The sequence below is a fragment of the Homalodisca vitripennis genome, chromosome 4 (assembly GCF_021130785.1).
Source record: "Homalodisca vitripennis isolate AUS2020 chromosome 4, UT_GWSS_2.1, whole genome shotgun sequence".
NCBI classification, from domain to species: Eukaryota; Metazoa; Arthropoda; class Insecta; order Hemiptera; family Cicadellidae; genus Homalodisca; species Homalodisca vitripennis.
This window is the reverse complement of record NC_060210.1, coordinates 205,045,656-205,067,067: the sequence shown is the minus strand read 5'-3', so window position 1 is coordinate 205,067,067 and position 21,412 is coordinate 205,045,656. Positions and strand designations below refer to the sequence as shown.

The 21,412-nt window shown below is 32.9% G+C and overlaps 1 protein-coding gene across 1 annotated transcript in view; it reads left to right on the top strand.

Annotated features, from left to right (window-relative positions):
* LOC124360936 overlaps positions 1–20,188 on the top strand; it is a 39,878-nt gene extending 19,690 nt beyond the window's left edge. The window contains exon 3 of the mRNA XM_046814953.1: positions 20,041–20,188. Within this exon, the coding sequence (XP_046670909.1) occupies positions 20,041–20,103 (63 nt within the window). The 3' untranslated portion in view covers positions 20,104–20,188. The remainder of the gene's footprint in view (positions 1–20,040) is intronic.
* The last annotated feature ends 1,224 nt before the right edge of the window (positions 20,189–21,412 follow it).

Below are 21,412 nucleotides of genomic sequence, written 5' to 3'. Positions count from 1 at the left end.
CAGTATTATAACGAAACACATTGCTATAAATAATGTACCAACAAACTTGTTTATCCTTACAGGGTAATAACCAACACTAAAGTCAGTGACAGTATTATAACGAAACACATTGCTATAAATAATGTACCAACAAACTTGTTTATCCTTACAGAGTAATAACCAACACTAAAGTCAGTGACAGTATTATAACGAAACACATTGCTATAAATAATGTAACAACAAACTTGTTTATCCTTACAGGGTAATAACCAACACTAAAGTCAGTGACAGTATTATAACGAAACACATTGCTATAAATAATGTACCAACAAACTTGTTTATCCTTACAGGGTAATAACCAACACTAAAGTCAGTGACAGTATTATAACGAAACACATTGCTATAAATAATGTACCAACAAACTTGTTTATCCTTACAGAGTAATAACCAACACTAAAGTCAGTGACAGTATTATAACGAAACACATTGCTATAAATAATGTACCAACAAACTTGTTTATCCTTACAGAGTAATAACCAACACTAAAGTCAGTGACAGTATTATAACGAAACACATTGCTATAAATAATGTAACAACAAACTTGTTTATCCTTACAGGGTAATAACCAACACTAAAGTCAGTGACAGTATTATAACGAAACACATTGCTATAAATAATGTACCAACAAACTTGTTTATCCTTACAGGGTAATAACCAACACTAAAGTCAGTGACAGTATTATAACGAAACACATTGCTATAAATAATGTACCAACAAACTTGTTTATCCTTACAGAGTAATAACCAACACTAAAGTCAGTGACAGTATTATAACGAAACAAATAGAATAATACTTATAAGAACAAATGATTAATATTTGTATTATTTTACAGAAATACAATTAGCGACACAACATGTAAAGAAACAAAAAGACATGACACAGAATACACTTGGTTCAACCACTATTCATCTGTCGGAGAACAAAATCGTCATAATTATAAAGCTTTTTACAGACTAAAAGAGAAAGAAGCAAATTATGCAAACCCCATTTATTGATACTTTGAAACTAGTCGAATACTGTTACTTGGTTATATGCCTCAAGTAAAACTATGATAAAACTACTACTATATAAAATATTATCGAAATCGAAATTGAAGATGCTTGCAATTTATGTACTTCTGTTCAATATTAATGATACTGGACCACTCAAAGGGTTAAAAGTTAGCTTTTATCTATGGAAGGATTGTAAAGGAAACAAAATTGTTCCTAACATTTGCCATTGTTTAGTCATACAAGATATCTTGTTCTTAGTCTAACATGGTCAGTGTCATGAACCGGAAGTCTATGATTTTAGTTATACAAGATATCTTGTTCTTAGTCTAACATGGTCAGTGTCATAAACCAGAAGTCTATGATTTTAGTCGTACAAGAAATCTTGTTCTTAGTCTAACATGGTCAGTGTCATAAACCAGAAGTCTATGATTTTAGTCGTACAAGAAATCTTGTTCTTAGTCTAACATGGTCAGTGTCATAAACCAGAAGTCTATGATTATAGTCGTACAAGAAATCTTGTTCTTAGTCTAACATGGTCAGTGTCATGAGCCGGAAGTCTATGATTTTAGTCGTACAAGAAATCTTGTTCTTAGTCTAACATGGTCAGTGTCATAAACCAGAAGTCTATGATTATAGTCGTACAAGAAATCTTGTTCTTAGTCTAACATGGTCAGTGTCATAAACCAGAAGTCTATGATTTTAGTCGTACAAGAAATCTTGTTCTTAGTCTAACATGGTCAGTGTCATGAGCCGGAAGTCTATGATTTTAGTCATACAAGATATCTTGTTCTTAGTCTAACATGGTCAGTGTCATGAGCCGGAAGTCTATGATTTTAGTTGTACAAGAAATCTTGTTCTTAGTCTAACATGGTCAGTGTCATAAACCAGAAGTCTATGATTTTAGTCATACAAGATATCTTGTTCTTAGTCTAACATGGTCAGTGTCATAAACCAGAAGTCTATGATTTTAGTCGTACAAGAAATCTTGTTCTTAGTCTAACATGGTCAGTGTCATGAGCCGGAAGTCTATGATTTTAGTCGTACAAGATATCTTGTTCTTAGTCTAACATTTTAGTCGTACAAGAAATCTTGTTATTTATCTCATGTTGTGCGAGTTATAAACTAAGAAGACTTTGATTATAGCCTGGCTGGGGATGCTGCTTTAGCACCCCCTGGAATAAGCACCCCCTCGGGCTCTGACATCACGGCAGGGGGGTGCTAATTCAGCGCACGGACACGGACCAGACACTGAATTAGCACCCCCCGACTACCAGGGGGTGTTTATTCAGCGCATGGACATGGTCGAAGCCCTGAATTAACACCCCCCTGTTCCAAGGGGGTGTTTATTCAGCGCATGGACATGGCTCAGTCACTGAATTAGCACCCCCTAGCACTCAACCAGCAAAAAGGATATTTATTTATCTTTTACATATTCAATCTAATCATAAATACATTTGTTATCTGGATTTTTGTGACGTTACCACTTATAAGCTACTATCTACGATTGTTTTGCAATTTCCGATAAACAATTAAATAATGTAATAATCAAATATGCCTACTTTCTCTTCAAAATTACCATAGACTTAATATTACATAATAATTCTCCGACTAACAAGGCTAATAGACCTTAGCACTCCTTCCTCTCACACACATTTTCATATTTTTCTAACAATTTTCACTCATGACTGCTTTCTTAATTTTTTCTAAATATCACCTATTAAAATAAATAATTAAATCATATCCTTCATTTATTCTATTTCAGTTGATTTTTTTAGTTAATATGTTTGTAAATTAATTAACACACTGCTAAATGTATATTAAAAAAAACATAAAATTCTCTATGCACAGATCATTAAGGCCCATGTAGGCTCTTTTCCCTTTAACTATGAGTATACAGTAATTAGAGACAAATTAAAACTAATGATAAATGCTGCTTTTGTTTTAATTTTAATTAGCTGTCTTAATTTAGATGTATGGATTCATTCTTTTGAGATATAAGATTTTTATATTAATTACTTTCATATCAACTATAAGAATACTATAAAAATACTATCATTTGTTTTCCTCTTGAATATAAGATATTTACTGCTGTATCTACAGTTGTACATTTTTGTGAAAGTAAAAAGCTATTTTTGGAATATTACGGAAGGTAAAATGTAATTATGGTTTTCATACACAATTTATTAGTCTAGTATCTATGCTGTGTCATTTTTATTGTACAGGCATTGCGTACTGGGCGTCCATACCAATGGAAAATCTACTCATAGTATAGTTAAAGGTATTCACTGAGCATTAACATTTCAAGCTTAATCCAATCGTGAAAACTCAATGAAACATGTTTCTAGATATAATTAAAACTATGTTATTTGTATATGAATCCATAATTAAACTATTTATTCATTTAATAGCTTCACGGATATGGAGTGTTCTTTTTTTAGTTTAATTAACTCAAATTTAAAAAACTAATATAATTTTGTAAACAATTTAGGCTCGTATTTTAGGCAAAATAGTTCACTGTCACAGTATAGAATTTTTCTTTGCGGCATTTTTGTTTCATATTTAATTTTAATTACATGTCAAAACTAGTTTTTATGGAATTAAACAGATGAAGCATGAAAATTACAGTTTTTGACTTGTTATTTATTACAGAAATAATTTTTCAATACCTGCCCTTAAATAATTATTCGTAACCATCTGCAGTAAGAAACTAGATTATAATTTTTTTATCTTATGCACTATTAGGCGTACCGTGAATCATTTGCACAATGGAACAGTTCCATAGACTTAACACTACACAAAAATCCGTAGAATGGTACTCACAAAAATATCTCTAGGTTACGCCCATAAGTATTACTATTGCTTACGTGTAAAATATCCTCTATAGAATCATGCCTAACTATTTTTCATAATTAAAGTAATATATAGAAACATCAAATACACAATATCCCTTCCGGCTGAGTCGGAAGGAAGGTATATTTCACATGAGGCTACAACTTGAAGATGCATTATTAGTTTATGAACTTAACACTGTGATAAAAAACTTATGGATGAGGCATTGGTAGCTAAGGATGAAGTATATTAATCCCCAAAGGTTTCTTCCTAACTAGTTAATATAAAAAAAATGTTTGGTCGACTTCTGTGCATCTTACCTCTAGCAGATATATCCCTCTGGTAAAGGATTATACCCTCGATTATATTACTTTTTCTAACGGTATCGATGATAATTAGTGCCCTATTACTAGAATGAATAATATAATTCATATTGGGACTTTCATATTAAGTGTTATCAACTATAACATGTAAAATATTCCCACATACCAGTATATGTTTTGTTGCTCCTTTTATGAGTAACCCTATTTTCAAATGTGGACCATAAGTCTTTTATTACCAGTACTATAGGAAAAGAGGGATCGTGATTTGTAATTACTTTAGAACATCAGTTCAAAAAATCATGGAATGTTGCATTGAAATTAAAAATAGAATATCTTCCAATGACCATAATTTATTTAATCAGTAGATAGCCATTTTTTTTAAAGACATGAAGGAGATGTCTATGACGTACCAGTTATTCTACAAAAATTCTGTACGAAGGAGCGGGTATCATCTAGTAAACATATAAAAACTTGAAACTCCTTATTTTTGCCTTAACATCGTTGCTCGTTATATCGGCCGTCTACCAAATATGACATATACTGAGTAAAATCAACCTGCAAATATCGATTGTAGGACTGTAGGTTCAAACATAATTTTGACGAAGCTGACGAAACCCGTCCGTGCACTACCGACCCTACTGTCCAAAACTGATCTGACCGCATCGAGTGGTCGAGTAATAATATCGATGTTATTCTCAGTTGTTATTCCTATATTAATACAGAACTTATTATGTATAGTGAATTTGTTTGATGAAGTTTCATAAAAAATATAAGAAGAAATCAAACAATGTTTGAGTGTACAGACCCAAGGTGTGGCATATTATACTTTCTAGGTAACGGATACTTTTACACTAGTAAAGAGAAAGATAAACTAGAACACGGTAATGATGTATGGACAAAAACTGAAAATCATCGCCTTTTTTATGCAGTTAAAGAATCACTATTGTGTGTTACATTAGTCACACGTGCACTTCTAACCCCATGTATCTGGAAGTGTCAAACTTAAGGATGAACATTCTTACAATATTGTAGAAAGAAGAGTGAAATCTCAGTGAAGCGTCTAAATATAAGGTAAAATTTAAAATTACACTTCAGCTTAGCTGTTCTTTTATTTTAAGGCTATTTATATCGGAAAGTATAATGAATGTTTTATTTTCCGGGTATAACAAAATCTTCAAACCTCGGTTGAACTTAACAACTGCAACAAATAGCAATCTTTACTGGTACATTTAAGCATCTACGTTTACCACCGTAATCAATAGCATATCTACAAACTCCGTATAAATTTACAAGCTAAGGGTCAGAAGTAAGTCTGAGGTCTTCAATTTAAAAAATAAAATATTAAATAGAAATATTAAGCGATCAACAGTAAAGAGCTACAATAACTACTGTTTAAATTTTTGGTCTAATTAATCAACGTATCAAGAAATACTTAAGGATATTATGACCACGGTTCAGCAATGTAATGTTAAAATCACCTGATTAGAGCAGCTAAAATCAAAACAGCTGATTGTTGCAGCCCACATTCAGTGCTGTCATATAATAAAGGCGGATATTGTTTGGTAATTGGTTTGAAAAAACAAACTATCTCCCTTATTTCACAACTAGTTTTTAAAACTTGGTATCGTTGGATTTTTAATTAAATTGTGTAATAATTGAGACCTTTTTTACCATATATCGATTTTAAGATATTTACGCTTAAAGATTTTTTAGAAATCACAATTTTGAAAATAAAGCTTGTAAGAAATTTAAATTTTTGATGTAATTAGGCCTTAAGGTTAGAAGGGTATATACAAAATTTTAACCTAAACAATCCATTAAATAGTAAAGTAAAAAAAGACAAAAACAAAACAAAATTGTGGCTATTTTAGTAATTATTGGGTTTTAGAAAGGTGAATATGATTGTTTTTGCCTTTGGTCCGTGAATAATGTATGAAAATATTGGTAGGTTGTGGAACACTCTGTAGAAATTGTTTGTAATTCTTAAGACAAGTCTATATACCGCAACTACTCAGGTCATGGCAAACGCATTTCAGAATATGGAAATAGATCGTCGATGCTTAGTTTCCTATCCGTCAGTCTGTATGTGTTTTTATAGAAAAATTCGGTTTAATATCTTAAATAAACAAATCCTACCTAATTTGGATAAAATATTTATAGTATCAAGGCCAGTTATAAAAAATATTCATTAATACTTTTGAAATGGCGGCCATTAAATCTGATTCATAACTTTGAATGTCTCAAAATCCAGCAGGTATACAAGAATAAATCAGATCGTCGATTGTATCACAAATCAAATTACTCAAATACTATTTCAAACTAATAAATAATAAATAACTCATTAAGAGCATCTTTACTGTGAAAAAACACGTTAGTGAAAATAAATTAACAGCAGCTTTAGAATATTTTATCCATATTTTTTAATTTTTGTCATTTATTATGCAAAATATTTGAAATACATGTTTCAGGCCTATCTAAGGGTAGAATAGAATCATGCATTTGATGTTTAATGAATTTATTTCAATATCTGTTGTTTTAGGACATATTTATTTACGAAAATTTAGTAAAGCGACAATCAGATGTATTTCCAATAAAACCGCTTATCTTTGATTTTGTCATCTATAAAAGCATTATTGTCTGAATATTACTGTACGACTTTTCTTGTTGTTTATTATTATTAATATACAACACATAACCTAGTCACTTTATTTAGTTTTTTTAACATACATTGTGAATAGATTTAAGCTTTATGATAAATAAAACAGTTTATAATTGTTAATTAAGACGTTTGTATTTGTCCTTCATTGTTCATAAAGGCGTTCATTGTTGATACATTTGCAATATCTCTAGTAGTTTTTAATTTATTAGACAAAAAAAGTTGCTTGGCAACAGATATTAATGTATTTTCTGTACTTTAAATGAAGGGACTAAGATGTGAGCACAATTGGCATAAGATATTCTGGAGCTGCCGTTCACTCGATTTTTGTAATTTGACCTACTCGCTGAGAACCTCAATGCCAACAGTGTTTTGTTACAGTAAATCTATGCATATGATATTTTATATATTTGGTCATTAGATTTGTGATAAAACCCTCTCAAATTCATTTTCTTGCAATATTTTAGAAAAATTGCAGATTTTAAGATTCAAGATTCAAGATTCAAGATCTTTATTTGTTGTTAAACATGATTTACATGCAATAAACATCGTCAGTAATATGAATGGCTTAAAAAATATTTAAACTAAGAACTTCTTATTTCAGTTTCCTTAAGCTTCTTTCAATTTCCTAATTTTTAATAATTAATTAACAAATTTAAATAGAGTAACAAGAAACTAACAACAAGAATTAACAGAAAATATTAACAAGATTAACAGTGAATAACAAAACAATAACAAAAAGCCTATAACTAGTGAATTAAAATAATCGAGATAAAATTGGTAAAATTAGTCAACAATTTAAAATAAACTACAACAAATCAACAGTAATGAATGTATTATCCTAATTTAAAATCTCATATCACTAGTATCACTTGCCAAATATTGTTCTATAGAATAAAAAGCTTTCTCTTTAAACCAGGTCCTCAGTACATTTTTAAATTTCACCATGCTGACTGACCAAGCTATTCTTGGTAGTTTATTAAACAATTCTATTTCAATAAATATATGACTTTTCTTTGTTTTCTCTAATCTAACACTTAAAACATCTAACTTTCCATTATATCGAGTTGGGTAACTATGTACATCCTGTCTTAGCTGATATTTACTTAGGTTTGCCTTAACTCTTAACAAACAATCATAAATAAATAGACAAGGCAGAGTCATTATATGTAATTCTTTAAAAACTGGGTAGCAAGACTCTCTTTCTGGTATACCCTTAACTACTCTTAGTGCCTTTTTTTGCCATAAAAACACTTGCTTGGCTGCACTACTATTACCCCATAACACCACTCCATACAGTAGATGAGGATGAAAGAATGCATAGTAAGCTGTCAACAGCATCTCTGAACTTACACAGCTTTTTAATTTACGTAATAAATAAATTACTCTAGCTAATTTTTTACAAATAGTTTGAATATGAAAGTCCCAGCTTAGCCTACTATCTAAATATATACCTAACTGCTTAACAGGTTTAAAATTATTGCTTACATTAAAATCTAAGGAGAAACATATGTGTTCAGTTTTGTCATTATTTACTACAAGAGAGTTGACTTTGAACCATTCTTTTGCTCTTTCTAATGCTCTGCTCTGATCCAACATAAGAAGGTCTAGCTGTTTGTTCCTGCTCAGTAGTGTTGCATCATCTGCATATAGAACTGAATTGCAAGGCATGCTATTTGCAAAGTCATTCACCGCTATAATGAACAAGAAAGGTCCCAATACTGATCCTTGTGGTACACCAATTTTTACATTACAGAAATCAGATTGGTCATTAGCCTGTACCACCGTCTGCCTTCTACCAGTGAGGTATGATGAAAAAAGTCTCAATTCCCCATCCTTAACACCATATTGATTTAGTTTTTTCAACAGCAAGTCATGTGGAATGCAGTCAAATGCTTTTGATAGATCTATTAGTGTAGCAGAACATATGGTTTTACATTCAAAACTATTTAAGACTTTACTGACTACTGATTCTACAGCCTTGATAGTATTACGGCCATGTATAAACCCAAACTGCTCATCACAGATAAGACCATTCTGTGATATATATCCATACAGCTGCTCTTTTATACAATGTTCAAAAATCTTACTAAAAATAGGTACCAAAGATATTGGGCGATAATTGGCTGGATTCAGTTTATCTCCTTTCTTATAAATAGGTATCACTTTAATTACTTTCATAACATTTGGAAATACGTTTTGCTGAAGCATCATGTTGTACAGATATAATAGTGGCTCCAATATAACATAAATAATTTCTTTTACAACCTTGTTTGAAAAACCATATATGTCCTCACTTTGAGATGAACTTAACTGTGATACACATTTCAAAATATCAAATTCTGTAATGTGATGTCACTTAAACTTTAAATCTAAATTAGAATGACTAGACAGGTATTGGTTTAAAAATTCTAAAGCTTTGCTACTATTATTGTTTTGACTGATGGCATTACTTTGATTTAGCTGGGAAGCAGCATTAACAAAATATTCATTCAATTGTTTGGAATCCACTTCTGGTTCTTTACTTAATTTTATACTTTGACTTTCTGCTTTTATTACATTCCATGCAGCTTTACACTTGTTATTTGCATTTTGAATGTAATGACTATTTGCAGCTATCTTTGCCTGAGTAATTTTACACTTGTATCTTTTTTTTGCCAAAGCATAGTTATTCTTAAGCTGAATTTTATCCTCATTATTTACACCATGTTTTAACCTATCGTACAAAACTAGCAAAAATTCTCTCATTTTCTTCAGTTCAGGTGTAAACCAATTAACTTTCGGTTTGTTTCTTAAAGAGTTAACTTTAGTTTTCTTAACCTTACAGCAGTTATTATAGATACCTGACAATACACCAATAAATGAACTGAAAGCCTCATCTACATCACTATACATTCTTAATGGCAACCAATCTACGTGTATTAGTTGAGCTTTCAAGTTAGAAATTGCTCCTGGTTTCAGATTTCTTACACTACAATATTTATTCTCTTTATCCCTCGTTAAATTTGTATTGTTAACCCTAGAACTGGCGGTCATTTCATCCTGTAGTGTCGGGCTGTTTTGGAGCTTCGCGCAAGGTTTTTTTTAAAAAAAATTATTAAAAATATAAAGTAAAAAGCAATATAAATAAGAGTATATATTTTTGTGTTCAGAATTAAACGTAGAAGTGCACTATATTGTAAAATTAAACCATCAACAATTTTCTAATAAACACTTTTTTTAATCAAATATAAAATTTACGAAAAATATTTCTTAAATTTGGGGGGGACCATACCTAGCAAATGAAGTTATAGTGAGAAATATTTATAAGTGAGATAGCCATTCTGTGTCAAATTTTATCTAGTTTCAGAAAAACATAAACATTATACACATTTATGAAAGCATCATAAAGCTATAGAACAAAAAGCAGCGATGCGTATAAATTCTGAAAATCGGGTGTACACGTAAGACTTTGGTAAAACAAGTTTTGCTAATACATTTATCTATGAATACATGTTATTTTGCATATTTTATTACTTAGAATAAAATAGAATCTACAGTAGTAATGAAATAATTACCATAAATTATTTTTTGAAAAGTAAAAGTTAAATTTTGCCATTATTCAAAAACTTTGCGAAAATTTTTCATTCAGCAAAATATAAAATAGTTTCTAAAGCTTGTACTATATCAAAATTTATAAATTTATGGTTTATAAGTAATAGAAAATATTATGTAGTTAGAAAAACTATAAATATAACTAAAGATATTGAAAAAATATAGAATAACCCAAACAGTTATTTTAAATAACCAAAGAAATTACAGGAAATATATATTTTATTGTGAAAACTATCTATTTACCAAAAATAAATAGTTACTTCAGAGCTAAAAGAGTGCTATAAATAACGTTTAGTAAGTGAAAACAATAACAAACTATGTCAAATGAATTTTAGCCAAGTCATTTTGCCATAGCCTACACAAAGCCGGTAATTTCTCAAACATATTTCAGTAAATAGAAATTGATTTATTCTAAAATATATATGTTTACACTACTACGACATCAAACAACACACTACACATTAAATACGACACTAAAACACGCGTAAAACTATTAAAACTTACAAATATCCACAGCTCGGCACGAAAGTGATACAGAACGGCAGCGGCAATATGGCGGTCACAACAAACGGCGTCGCGTTTTCTTTTACGTTCAAAATAACAAGCTTGCTACGTCATAACCATAATACAAAGAGGAATAAAACTCATCTGTTCCTTAGCATTTTTCTTCCCGAATCCAATGGTGCATGAATTATATCGATACGTTACCGGAGTATATTATAAAAAGTAATTATACGAGGGAATGTTTGATCGACAAAATTTTGACGGTTAACACCACAAAAGCGGCATTAACCGACATAATTATGTCGATTAACAGTTCTAGGGTTAAATGTTACAAAAAGTCCTGCATGGTCAGACAAACAAGGTTGAAATACTTACTTACTTACTTGATACTTGATGTCTTCGTCTTTGACTGATAAAACCAGATAGACTGTGTCAATTTGTTTTAAAAACTGTTTGCAATTTGTTCAGAACAATTTTGTCAAGTATTTAAAACTATATACACTATTTACAAAGGTTTATGGTGGCAGGACTAGAACAGTGGGTCATCTTCAAGTTCCTTGAGTGCATAGATAGGCCTACTTGTAAGTCCGGACCATATGGCTTCCTTGAACTTAATAGTGTTTCATATTTCTGATGCTTTCCGGTAGGCTGTTGTATAGTTTGACCGCTGCTATTGGAAAACTGTTCAACGATTTTGAAAGTCTACATTTTAGGGTGTTTAGGTCTTTTGCATGGCGGTGTTGTAGCCATGGACATCTTGTCTTCTCCCAAACAGAGATTCATTCTCCTTTACGTATATAAGCGAGTTCATTACATATTGGCCTTGAACCGTTAATACCCTGAGGCGTTTGAAAAATAGGCCTACAATGCTCCAGATGGTCTGAAGATGTAATGATGCGTAGCGCCTTCTTTTGGAGAACAAGTATTCTGCTGCATGCTGATGCATGGCCCCAGAGCAGAATACCATAGGCTAGGTGGCAGTGAAAAAGTGCGTGGTACACCGTTACCAGGCACCGCTCTGGTACACGTTTCTCAGTTTTCTCAGCAAGAAGATAACCCTGGAGAGTTTTGTGCAGACTTTGTCTATGTGGCAATTCCAATTTAACTTCGGGTCCAGCCAGAAACCGAGTAATTTAAACGGACCTCATCACAGTCCTCTATGACATCTCCATTTTTTAGAGTACAGAATATCAGTTGTGTTTTTTCTCTTCGTTTAATTTTAGTTTGTTTGTGGTGAACCACCTCTTGGCATCTGCTAACAAGTCCTCGGCTTCCTGAAGCACGGAGTGTATCAGCTTTCCTCTGGACAGGAGCGTAGTGTCATCTGCAAACAGCACTGCCCTGCCTCCCAGTCTTAAATCATTCACAAGAATTAAGAAGAGCAAAGGTCCCAGGATGGAACCTTGTGGCACTCCATGCATGACTTCTCTACTTCCTGAAGTAGCCCCACCAAGCGATACCCTCTGTTGTCTATTTTCGAGATAAGCTGGAAATAGTTTTGTGAACTGTTCCTTCGATCCCATAGGAATTTAGCTTGCTAAGTAGTATCTTATGCGGCACACAATCGAATGCTCGGCTCAGATCACAGAGCGCAAGAGCCATTGATTCGCCAGCCTCGAAAGCTTCCATTATCTTTGATGCTATGGATAATAAGGCAGTGGTTGTAGAACGTCCACTTCTGAAGCCATGTTGGGTGTTGCTGAGCAGATTGTTGGACTCAAAAAAATCAACCAACTGTTTTTTCATTATTGACTCCATGACCTTAGACACCACTGGCAGAACTGAAACTGGCCTGTAATTCGCCAGTTCCTCAGGATTTCCTTTCTTGTAGATGGGGACTGTGCGTGCAATCTTCAAAGCATCTGGAAAGATACCTCGACTAAGACACTTGTTTATTACTACTGATAGAGGGTTTGCTACTTCATGGATCACCGCTTTCAAAAACAAAGCAAGGAAACACCATAGATATCCGGGCTTCTAGAGTTCTTTAGCCTATTTACTATTTTTATAATATCTAGTGGTCGCACCTCTAACCAATGGTCTAATATAGGCTTAGGCCTATTTGCAATATACAGAGGGGTTAAAGTCCATCTCCGGAAGGTTTGTCACTATCTCTTCAACAGCCTCTATGAAGAAATTGTTTATGTTGTCAGGACTTTCTGAGGCAGGAAGCATATGGCTTCTTAGGTCTGTGTGAGTTTTATAATATCCCAGGCCGCTCTTACACATGTTGGAGGATGACCTGATGGTGTGGACGTTGAAGGCCTTCTTAGCTTCTGTTACTTCCAGTCTGTATTGTTTATTTGTTTTACAATATAATGCATAGTACTCATCACGGTCTTTTGGTGAGACTGCTGATTTATAATGATCATTTAGAAGAACTACTAAGTTTTTAAGTCTGCGCAAGTCTGCTGTATACCAAGATTTATCTTTAAAATGACATTTAGTTCCGTTTTCTGGATTTTTTTTAAAAGGTTTTAATGGAAAAAATATATCAAAATTGTAATTAAAGGTTTGAAGAAATCTATCAAAGGAGTGCTCAGATAAATAGTGATCACCCAATTCAATTGGCCAGTTTACGTTTTTTAGAGCCCTCCTTAGTAACAGGCAGCTGCTCATCCTTGATGACGCGCTTTGTAAAACTATACTTATCATGCCATGAAACTTTCTTTGTGTTTACCATTTCCCAAACTTGAACTTTATTGTCATAATAACTGCACTATGGTCCGCAATCATAGGTTCAATGACTTCCACCTTATAATCCCAAGAATCAAAATTTGTAGCCATGGAATCTAGGCACGCTGTGCCTCTTGTGGGTAGTCTGTTTGAAATGTATAGGCCATGACTAATGAGCATGTTTGTAAAAAATGTTCTCTTCCCGTGATTTTTCTTCCAGGTGTACATTAAAGTCACCACAGACCACAAGTTTTTTCTTATTTCGAGAAAGAAAAGTAAAACATTTGTCCAGAAGTTGAATAAACTCATCAAAATCACTATCAGGAGAGCGGTAAATCGACATGATGATCATTAAAGAGTCCAAGAGCTCAGTAGCGGCAATTTCTAAAGTTAGTTCTTTACAAAATTGTTCAAGGTTAAGTTTTTTATATCTAAGATTATTTTTAACATAAACTGCTGTGCCTCCATTTTTATATGTTCCTGTCTACAATAGGCATCCGCCAAAATTAAATCTTCAATTTGGGTTGTACACATCAATTTCATCTTTAACTAGCCAATGCTCTGAAATGCACAGTATATTTGGTCTAGTTTCCAATATAAAGAAAGATAGAACCTCCATTTTTGTCCTTTAAACATTGAACATTTATTGAGGCTATTACCTTGTCTGAGCTATAATTTTTCATAGGCTTTTTTTAACTTAGGCCTATGTCTAGTTGTTTGGGAGTTTAAGCTAGGAAGAATAATATCACTAGACTGAATGTTAGACAAATGAGAAACTAAGTTACACTGAGAGTTTGTGTGTTTCTGAATAAAAAAAAACGCTTCAGTGTTACATTTCTGGGCCAGCGGGTACAATCCATAACCTTATCTTTATGTAAAAAATCTACTCCTAGCTTGAAGCTCTTGTTTACTCCCTTGTTTTCAAGTTTTTCAACACTTAAAACTAATATTAGGAAAGGCTTTACTTACAAAACATTGAACATCCTCTTCACTCGTTCCCATAGCGACTTTTCCCAAATGAAACCAAGCCTTCTTAGCACCGAGAAGGCTTGATGAGACACTATCACCTGTAACCGATTATAATAGAGTGTTTCTTTTTGTATTTGGATGACCTCTGGGTATGGGCTTACCCTATTTTTGCTTAGGCCTAGATTAGCCTTGCCAAGTCCATTCCTAACCTCACTGTCCAGCTTTCCTATTTTATTTCTCACATTTTTCCTTCTAGGCCCAACAGCTTGCCAATCTTTATTTAACATATTTTCTGTCTTAGAAGGAGAAACATCGTCACTTGCAACCAAAGAGGTTTCAGTCCGAGTAGTGTCCGAGTCACTATTTGAGCCTAGACTTACTTCAACATTTTTGTTATTTACATCTTGGCATATTCTATTTGTAAGCCGTTTTAGAAGTTCGGGTTTTAACAATATCTACATAAGATGGGGTTTTAATTTTGTCATCGGTAATTTCATTTACATATTCACTAAGATTAGGTTCCATTCCTATTTCTGGATTTATTACGCTGTTCGATGTATTGGAACAACTCTCTTTCCCTGAACCGTTCTCAGAAACGATTCGGTTTCTTTGGATTCGTTTGTGGATGTTTCAATTTTTTGAGTTGGCATGGAAATGTCGCATAATTTCATTTAGCTGTGTCCTAAACACATTATTTTCATTTTCAAGTTCACTTAACCTTTTAGACAAACTTAGGTTATTTTTGGTTATTTCTTCCAATTCTGTCACTACAACGTTAAGAATCGCGGAGCAGTCAGATTCGTTCGACGGATGCAGATCAGTTCCCGACGCAGACTCGGTACTTTGTTTGATAACAGCATTTGGAAGGCAAGAAACACACAGTACCATTTTATTCCTGGCATACTTGAAATGTTTTAAAATGGTCGTATTGAGGCTTTGAAATACTTGCACAAGCAATATGCCACCATTTTTTACAGATTCCATAACACATTATCGCATTATGCCTATCTAAACACTTTACAGTTAGTTTTTTCTTTCAAGTCATTAGTTATGACATTGTCCAGGCATGCATTGTTTCTTGTACTCTCAGTATTTAAGCAATATAAGTTGTAAGATCTAAGCATGTTTAGGAAGGATACAGTTTTAAGTGTGTTCTTTTTTATGTCAATATTAAAATCACCTGATATTATAATCAATGCTCCATTGTACTTCTTAATTACAAACTTAATCAATAGTTCTAATAAATAAATAAACATACATACATCTGAAGTAGGTGTACGGTAAATGGTAATAACAATGCTATTTATGTCATTCAAAATAATTGCTGATACCTCAAATACTCCTTCAAGACAGAAACTACTTACATTAATTACGTTGTAATTTATACCCACTTTGACAAATATGCAACACCCACCCCTAGTAAGAGGAGGTTTTCTACAGTAAATATCTGCTAAAACATACCCTGATGGAATATACAGTGAACTTTCATCTTGATTCAACCAGTGCTCATTGATAGTTATTATGTTACAATTCAATTTATCTAATGCTAATTCTAAAGAAAACAACTTATTTCTAATGGACTGTATATTTAGATGGAATAAACTCAGGAGTTTGTCAGTGTTGGTTGTGGTGTCGAAGGCTGAAGGTCCCCTGTAGGTGGTTGGTCGTTTCCCGCCGGTGTCGGTCTGGTCCCTGACGTGTGCTCGGGTTGACAGCTGCTTATCCCCGCTGCCTCACATATTCTCTCCGCCAACCATCTCTTACCAGTTCTATTGAGATGCATACCGTTTGATGTGTGCATCTGCCTCTCCGCTTTGCTAGCCTCCACCACAGTCACATTCGTATAGCACTCACCGAGTCTTTTGAGTTCCAAGTTAGTCTTCCTGGTCTCTTGGTTGACACATGACCAATCAACCAAGTCGTATCTATTCGGAAGGTCCACTAGTATAATTTTTTTATCCTTACATTCGTCAAGAGTTTTTTTAATTCTTTTTAATGCTTCTTCTCCCTCATTCCTAGCCACATCATTAGTCCCACACATAATAACTAACATGTCTTCTTCATTTTTTAGCTCTTCATCAATATTTTTCCTACTAAGAATTTGCGATGCACGGCCTCCAGGAGTGACAAAACCCACAGACTTGAGAGACTTGTTATGCTGATCATTATTTATTTGGGTGTTAATATGCCACGACAAGTCCTTCCCATGACTATCCGCACAGATCAACATTTTCTTCTCAGGAATTCTGTCCTCAACCTCATGCAAGACACTTGTGTCCTCCACTGCACTATCATCGGGTGGTGTTAAAATATTGTAGCGATTTTCAGAAAAATAACTAGGCCCAACATTCTTACTTTTTGTAAAAGACTGCCTTTTAAGAAAATTAACTTTATTCTGCTCTTTGTTAACCACAGATGAGTAGGAACGGTGATTAATAGTACGGTTAAGTTTGCTATTTTGAGAAAAGGATGTTAAAACTGCTGGTAAACTATTTCGTTTACTATCATGTTTCTTTTTTGAGACAACAGTAAAAGACTCTTCAGATGTCACTAAGTTATTCTTTAATTCTTTAATTTCAGCTTGAAGCAAAATAATTTTCTCCTCTTTTTGCAACACCATAGTTTCGAGACAGACATTTTGATTCCTAAGATCTTCAATTTCTTGTTTAGCTTTTTGCAGATCCTCATTTAATGTATTCACAACAAAGTGTAAATTTTCTAATTGTTGTTCAAGTTCTTTGTTTACTTCCATTGTAATATCATTAGTATGCCTAGTCTCCATGTTTATGAATGGATCACTCTCATTTAGGTCAGTTTTGCTTTCCTCAGAGGATTCACAGTGATCATCATTCTCTGATCGTTTATTCATACATTTGTCACAAGACCACTTGATGTTAGACTTGTCTATTTGTTTGAGTTCTCTTATAGTAAGTGAAGTACATTTCATATGATACCATTGTAGACACTCATTCCTACATAACACAGCTCTACAATTATTGCCAACATTTTTTTGGCATTCACCACAGGGATGCTCAGGTTTATTTTCCTTTCCATCCTTTCTAGGCATTATTTATTTGTACACAAAAGAAAAATAAATTGATTTTTTGAACTCAATGTACCAATAAATATATATTATTTTTGTAACTAGAACACAATAAAATGTTTTATAAAAATACTATAAATAATAAAATCACCTCTGAAGGAAGCAAAAATATAACTATGCTGGAGTTAGATTTGAACCATGAACCTTTGACACAACTGTCTGAACCTCTACCACTGAGCTACAATATGCTGATGCCTCTAGCAGACGATATCACTAATCTGTCCCACTACTGCATGAAGTAGCAAGTTTGAGCAAGACGATTCTGTTGTATATTTATATTATTTAGATTTTATAATTGCTTGAAAAAATATTGAAAGTTTATTAGTTATATACAATTTAATATAGAAAATCTTAATTAAAATCACTGCCACTTCTCTCCAAACTCCAAAATGTATAATAAATTAACTGCAGACTTTTAGGTTAAAAAGCCAGTCCAAATGTTTCAATCAAAGATTTTACTTGTTAAAACTTCAAATATGTTAAGTCTACTATTATTTTGAATAATTTTTATTATTTGAAAGAAAGTTTAAAAGTTTTCAGTACTCACAGTGCACTAAAATTCAAAATAATTAATTATCAGATAACACATATATGTAGTGAACATCAACACCTAGCAGACACATCAAGAAGTTAAAAGGTAAAATATAATATTATTAATAGCCACTATTTTGAAAGTATTAAACATAACATCATAAAATCTTTTTAGCCAACATAAAATTTTGACCAAGACTTGGTAGGATTAAATGTATTAGGTTTTAAGATATTCCATTTTTAACAACAACAAAAAACGCACACTAACCGACATAGGGGAAATTAAGCAATGTAGATCCATAATACTCAGTATGTAAATGTGTGTTTTGACCTAAGCAATAACGCTTTTGAAAATATGGTAGTATATTTATTGCTACGTGTTTTAAAAATATTTTCAGCGTTTTTTTTTAATCATAGTTGAACTAACTGATATGGGTATAACTGAATGATATTGATTCTTGCAGATATAAAATAATATTTAAATTGTTTGTCAGTTGTGTTTGAATTATACTATTCAGTTTAAATAGTATAATTCAGTTTATGATGCATCCTTAAAAATAATTGGCCCTTAGCCGTTGCAAAATTACAATTTCATGGTTCTAAATTTTCCCGCTTTTTATTGGTATTCGAAAAATTAAAATAAATAAATAATTGTTTTTAAAGTGGTTAATAGGTTGTTATAATCTCTGACCATGTATATTTATTACACATGCTGGATTTAAGCAATATCAATTCCTCTGCGTTGTTCGTACTATGGTTTCAAATTAATTTTACTTTAAAATAAAGCTGTATCTGAATGCCTAGAACCTAGTTTTTTTACTTAAGTATATTTGATGCATAGTATTTTTACAATTGGGAAAGAACTGTTTGTTTTTTAAATATTAAGTAAACCACAGCAATGCAGTAAATATACTCATTGCAATATATTTAAATTATTGTATATATATATATATATATATATATATATATATATATATATATTATTTTATTTGATTGAAAAATAAATGGCAATATGGTTAAACTTTTATTATTCTATTCCGTTGGGGTAATTATTCATCGAATCAATAATGTATAGGCGCTGATTTAGCAGCCCCCAGATACAAGGGGGTGCTAAATCAGCACATGAACGCGGTCAGGGCGCTGAATTAGGACCCCTGTATTGGAAGGGGGTGCTTATTCAGGGCATGGACACGGCCACTGTGCTGATTTAGCACCCCCTTTCGTGACGTCAGTAGCGAGGGGATGCTATGTCCAGGGGGTGCTAATTCAGGCGCACCGCCTGGCTGTCGTACCAATCAGCGCGATATGCCTCTCAGCATGTTAAACGCTGTATTCTGTGTGTGTTTCAGGCCAAGGAGTCTGGCCATCCTTCACCACTATGGACTGAGGGATTAATTATGACATTTAGTACCTATTAAACACTGTATTCTGTGTGTGTTTCAGGCCATCCTCCACCACTATGGACTGAGGGATTAATTATGACATTTAGTACCTATTAAACACTGTATTCTGTGTGTGTTTCAGGCCAAAGAGTCTGGCCATCCTCCACCACTATGGACTGAGGGATTAATTATGACATTTAGTACCTATTAAACACTGTATTATGTGTGTGTTTCAGGCCAAGGAGTCTGGCCATCCTCCACCACTATGGACTGAGGGATTAATTATGACATTTAGTACCTATTAAACACTGTGGTCTGTGTGTGTTTCAGGCAAAGGTGTCCAGCTTGTTCTACAACTGGACCCCTCCACCATTTCCCATCAAGGACTGAGAAATAGATTATGACATTTAGTACATATTAAACACTGTGGTCTGTGTTTCAGGCAAAGGCGTCCGGCTTGTTCTACTTCAACTGGAACCCTCCACCATTCCCCGTAAAGGACTGAGGAATTAGTTATCACATTTAGTACCTATTAAAAATTACATCCGTTATGTTTTAATTTCTAAATAAAATAAATTAAATTAAAGTTACATATAGTTTATCTTGTCTACTCCTCATTATATATTTTATTTAATTGTTAAATATTAGCTGCTTTATAAATACCATAATTTTTACTGTCATAAGGTCCCATCTCGGTATTATATTTTGTAGCCTCTGGATATATACACACACACACACACACACATACAGAATAAGATAAACAAACGTACTTTGTGTTTGTGGATAATAATGGTGTCCACCTTATTTTTTATTAGTGAAACACTGACAGTGGAACTATAGGTAAACCGCTAACAAAAAAACCTTGGTTGATTTGAGTTCACGCAGGGTGGGGTAAAAATCCCTCCGCCGCCCCTCCAAGCATCCCCACCACTGCTCGGCGCTCACTCTATTTCAATCTAATAAAATCAGCTGACTAATCCGGCTCAGTCGGTATCGTTCACTGCTGCGACCCGTTCAGTTGAACCGGTCAGTACAGAGTTACTAAGCCTTCCCGCTAGAGCGTGTTTTACAGGTCATCGTGTTGACTGAACAAAATGAAAGAATGAACGACTGGATGTAATGACCAAGTGAACGAAAGGACCTGCTTGCAAAAAAAATGTGTTCGGATAGAGGAAGAAACAATATATTTTACAGTGAATGGATAGATATATAACAATAAATGTATTGTTTCAGGAATCTAGTAAATGTAAATATATATTATTAATAGAAATGATTAACAAAAATTAACTGTATGTTACTATATGCATTACTAAATATTTTAAACGTTAAAATTTAAGAACAATGGACTTGGTTGATTAATATGCCTTTGATTTATCATAAGATTATTTCACTACAAATGTTTCAATAAATTACTAAACATCAAACAGACACATTGCATTATTTGAAAATAATTTATTTTTATAAATAACAACACATTTTAAACGTTTAATTGATTAAGTTACCACCACTTTTCATAATACCCAGGCTGAGCCATTAAAATAATATTACGCACACTACTACACAGAACGCCTCCTCTCAGATCGACCCTGCACATCGCACCTATATCGACCATGTGTTACCACATGATAACCTTTTAAATGCTAATTGGCAATCAATTTTTAACAGCACTAATGTTAATGTTTTTACATTACAACTTCAGAATATTATTACAATTTCAATAGACAATCGAATAAATTTATAACGAGATCAAAAAAAGCTAAAACCATGGATTACTTCAGATTTAGTCCATGCTATAAGACAAAGATAAATTACGT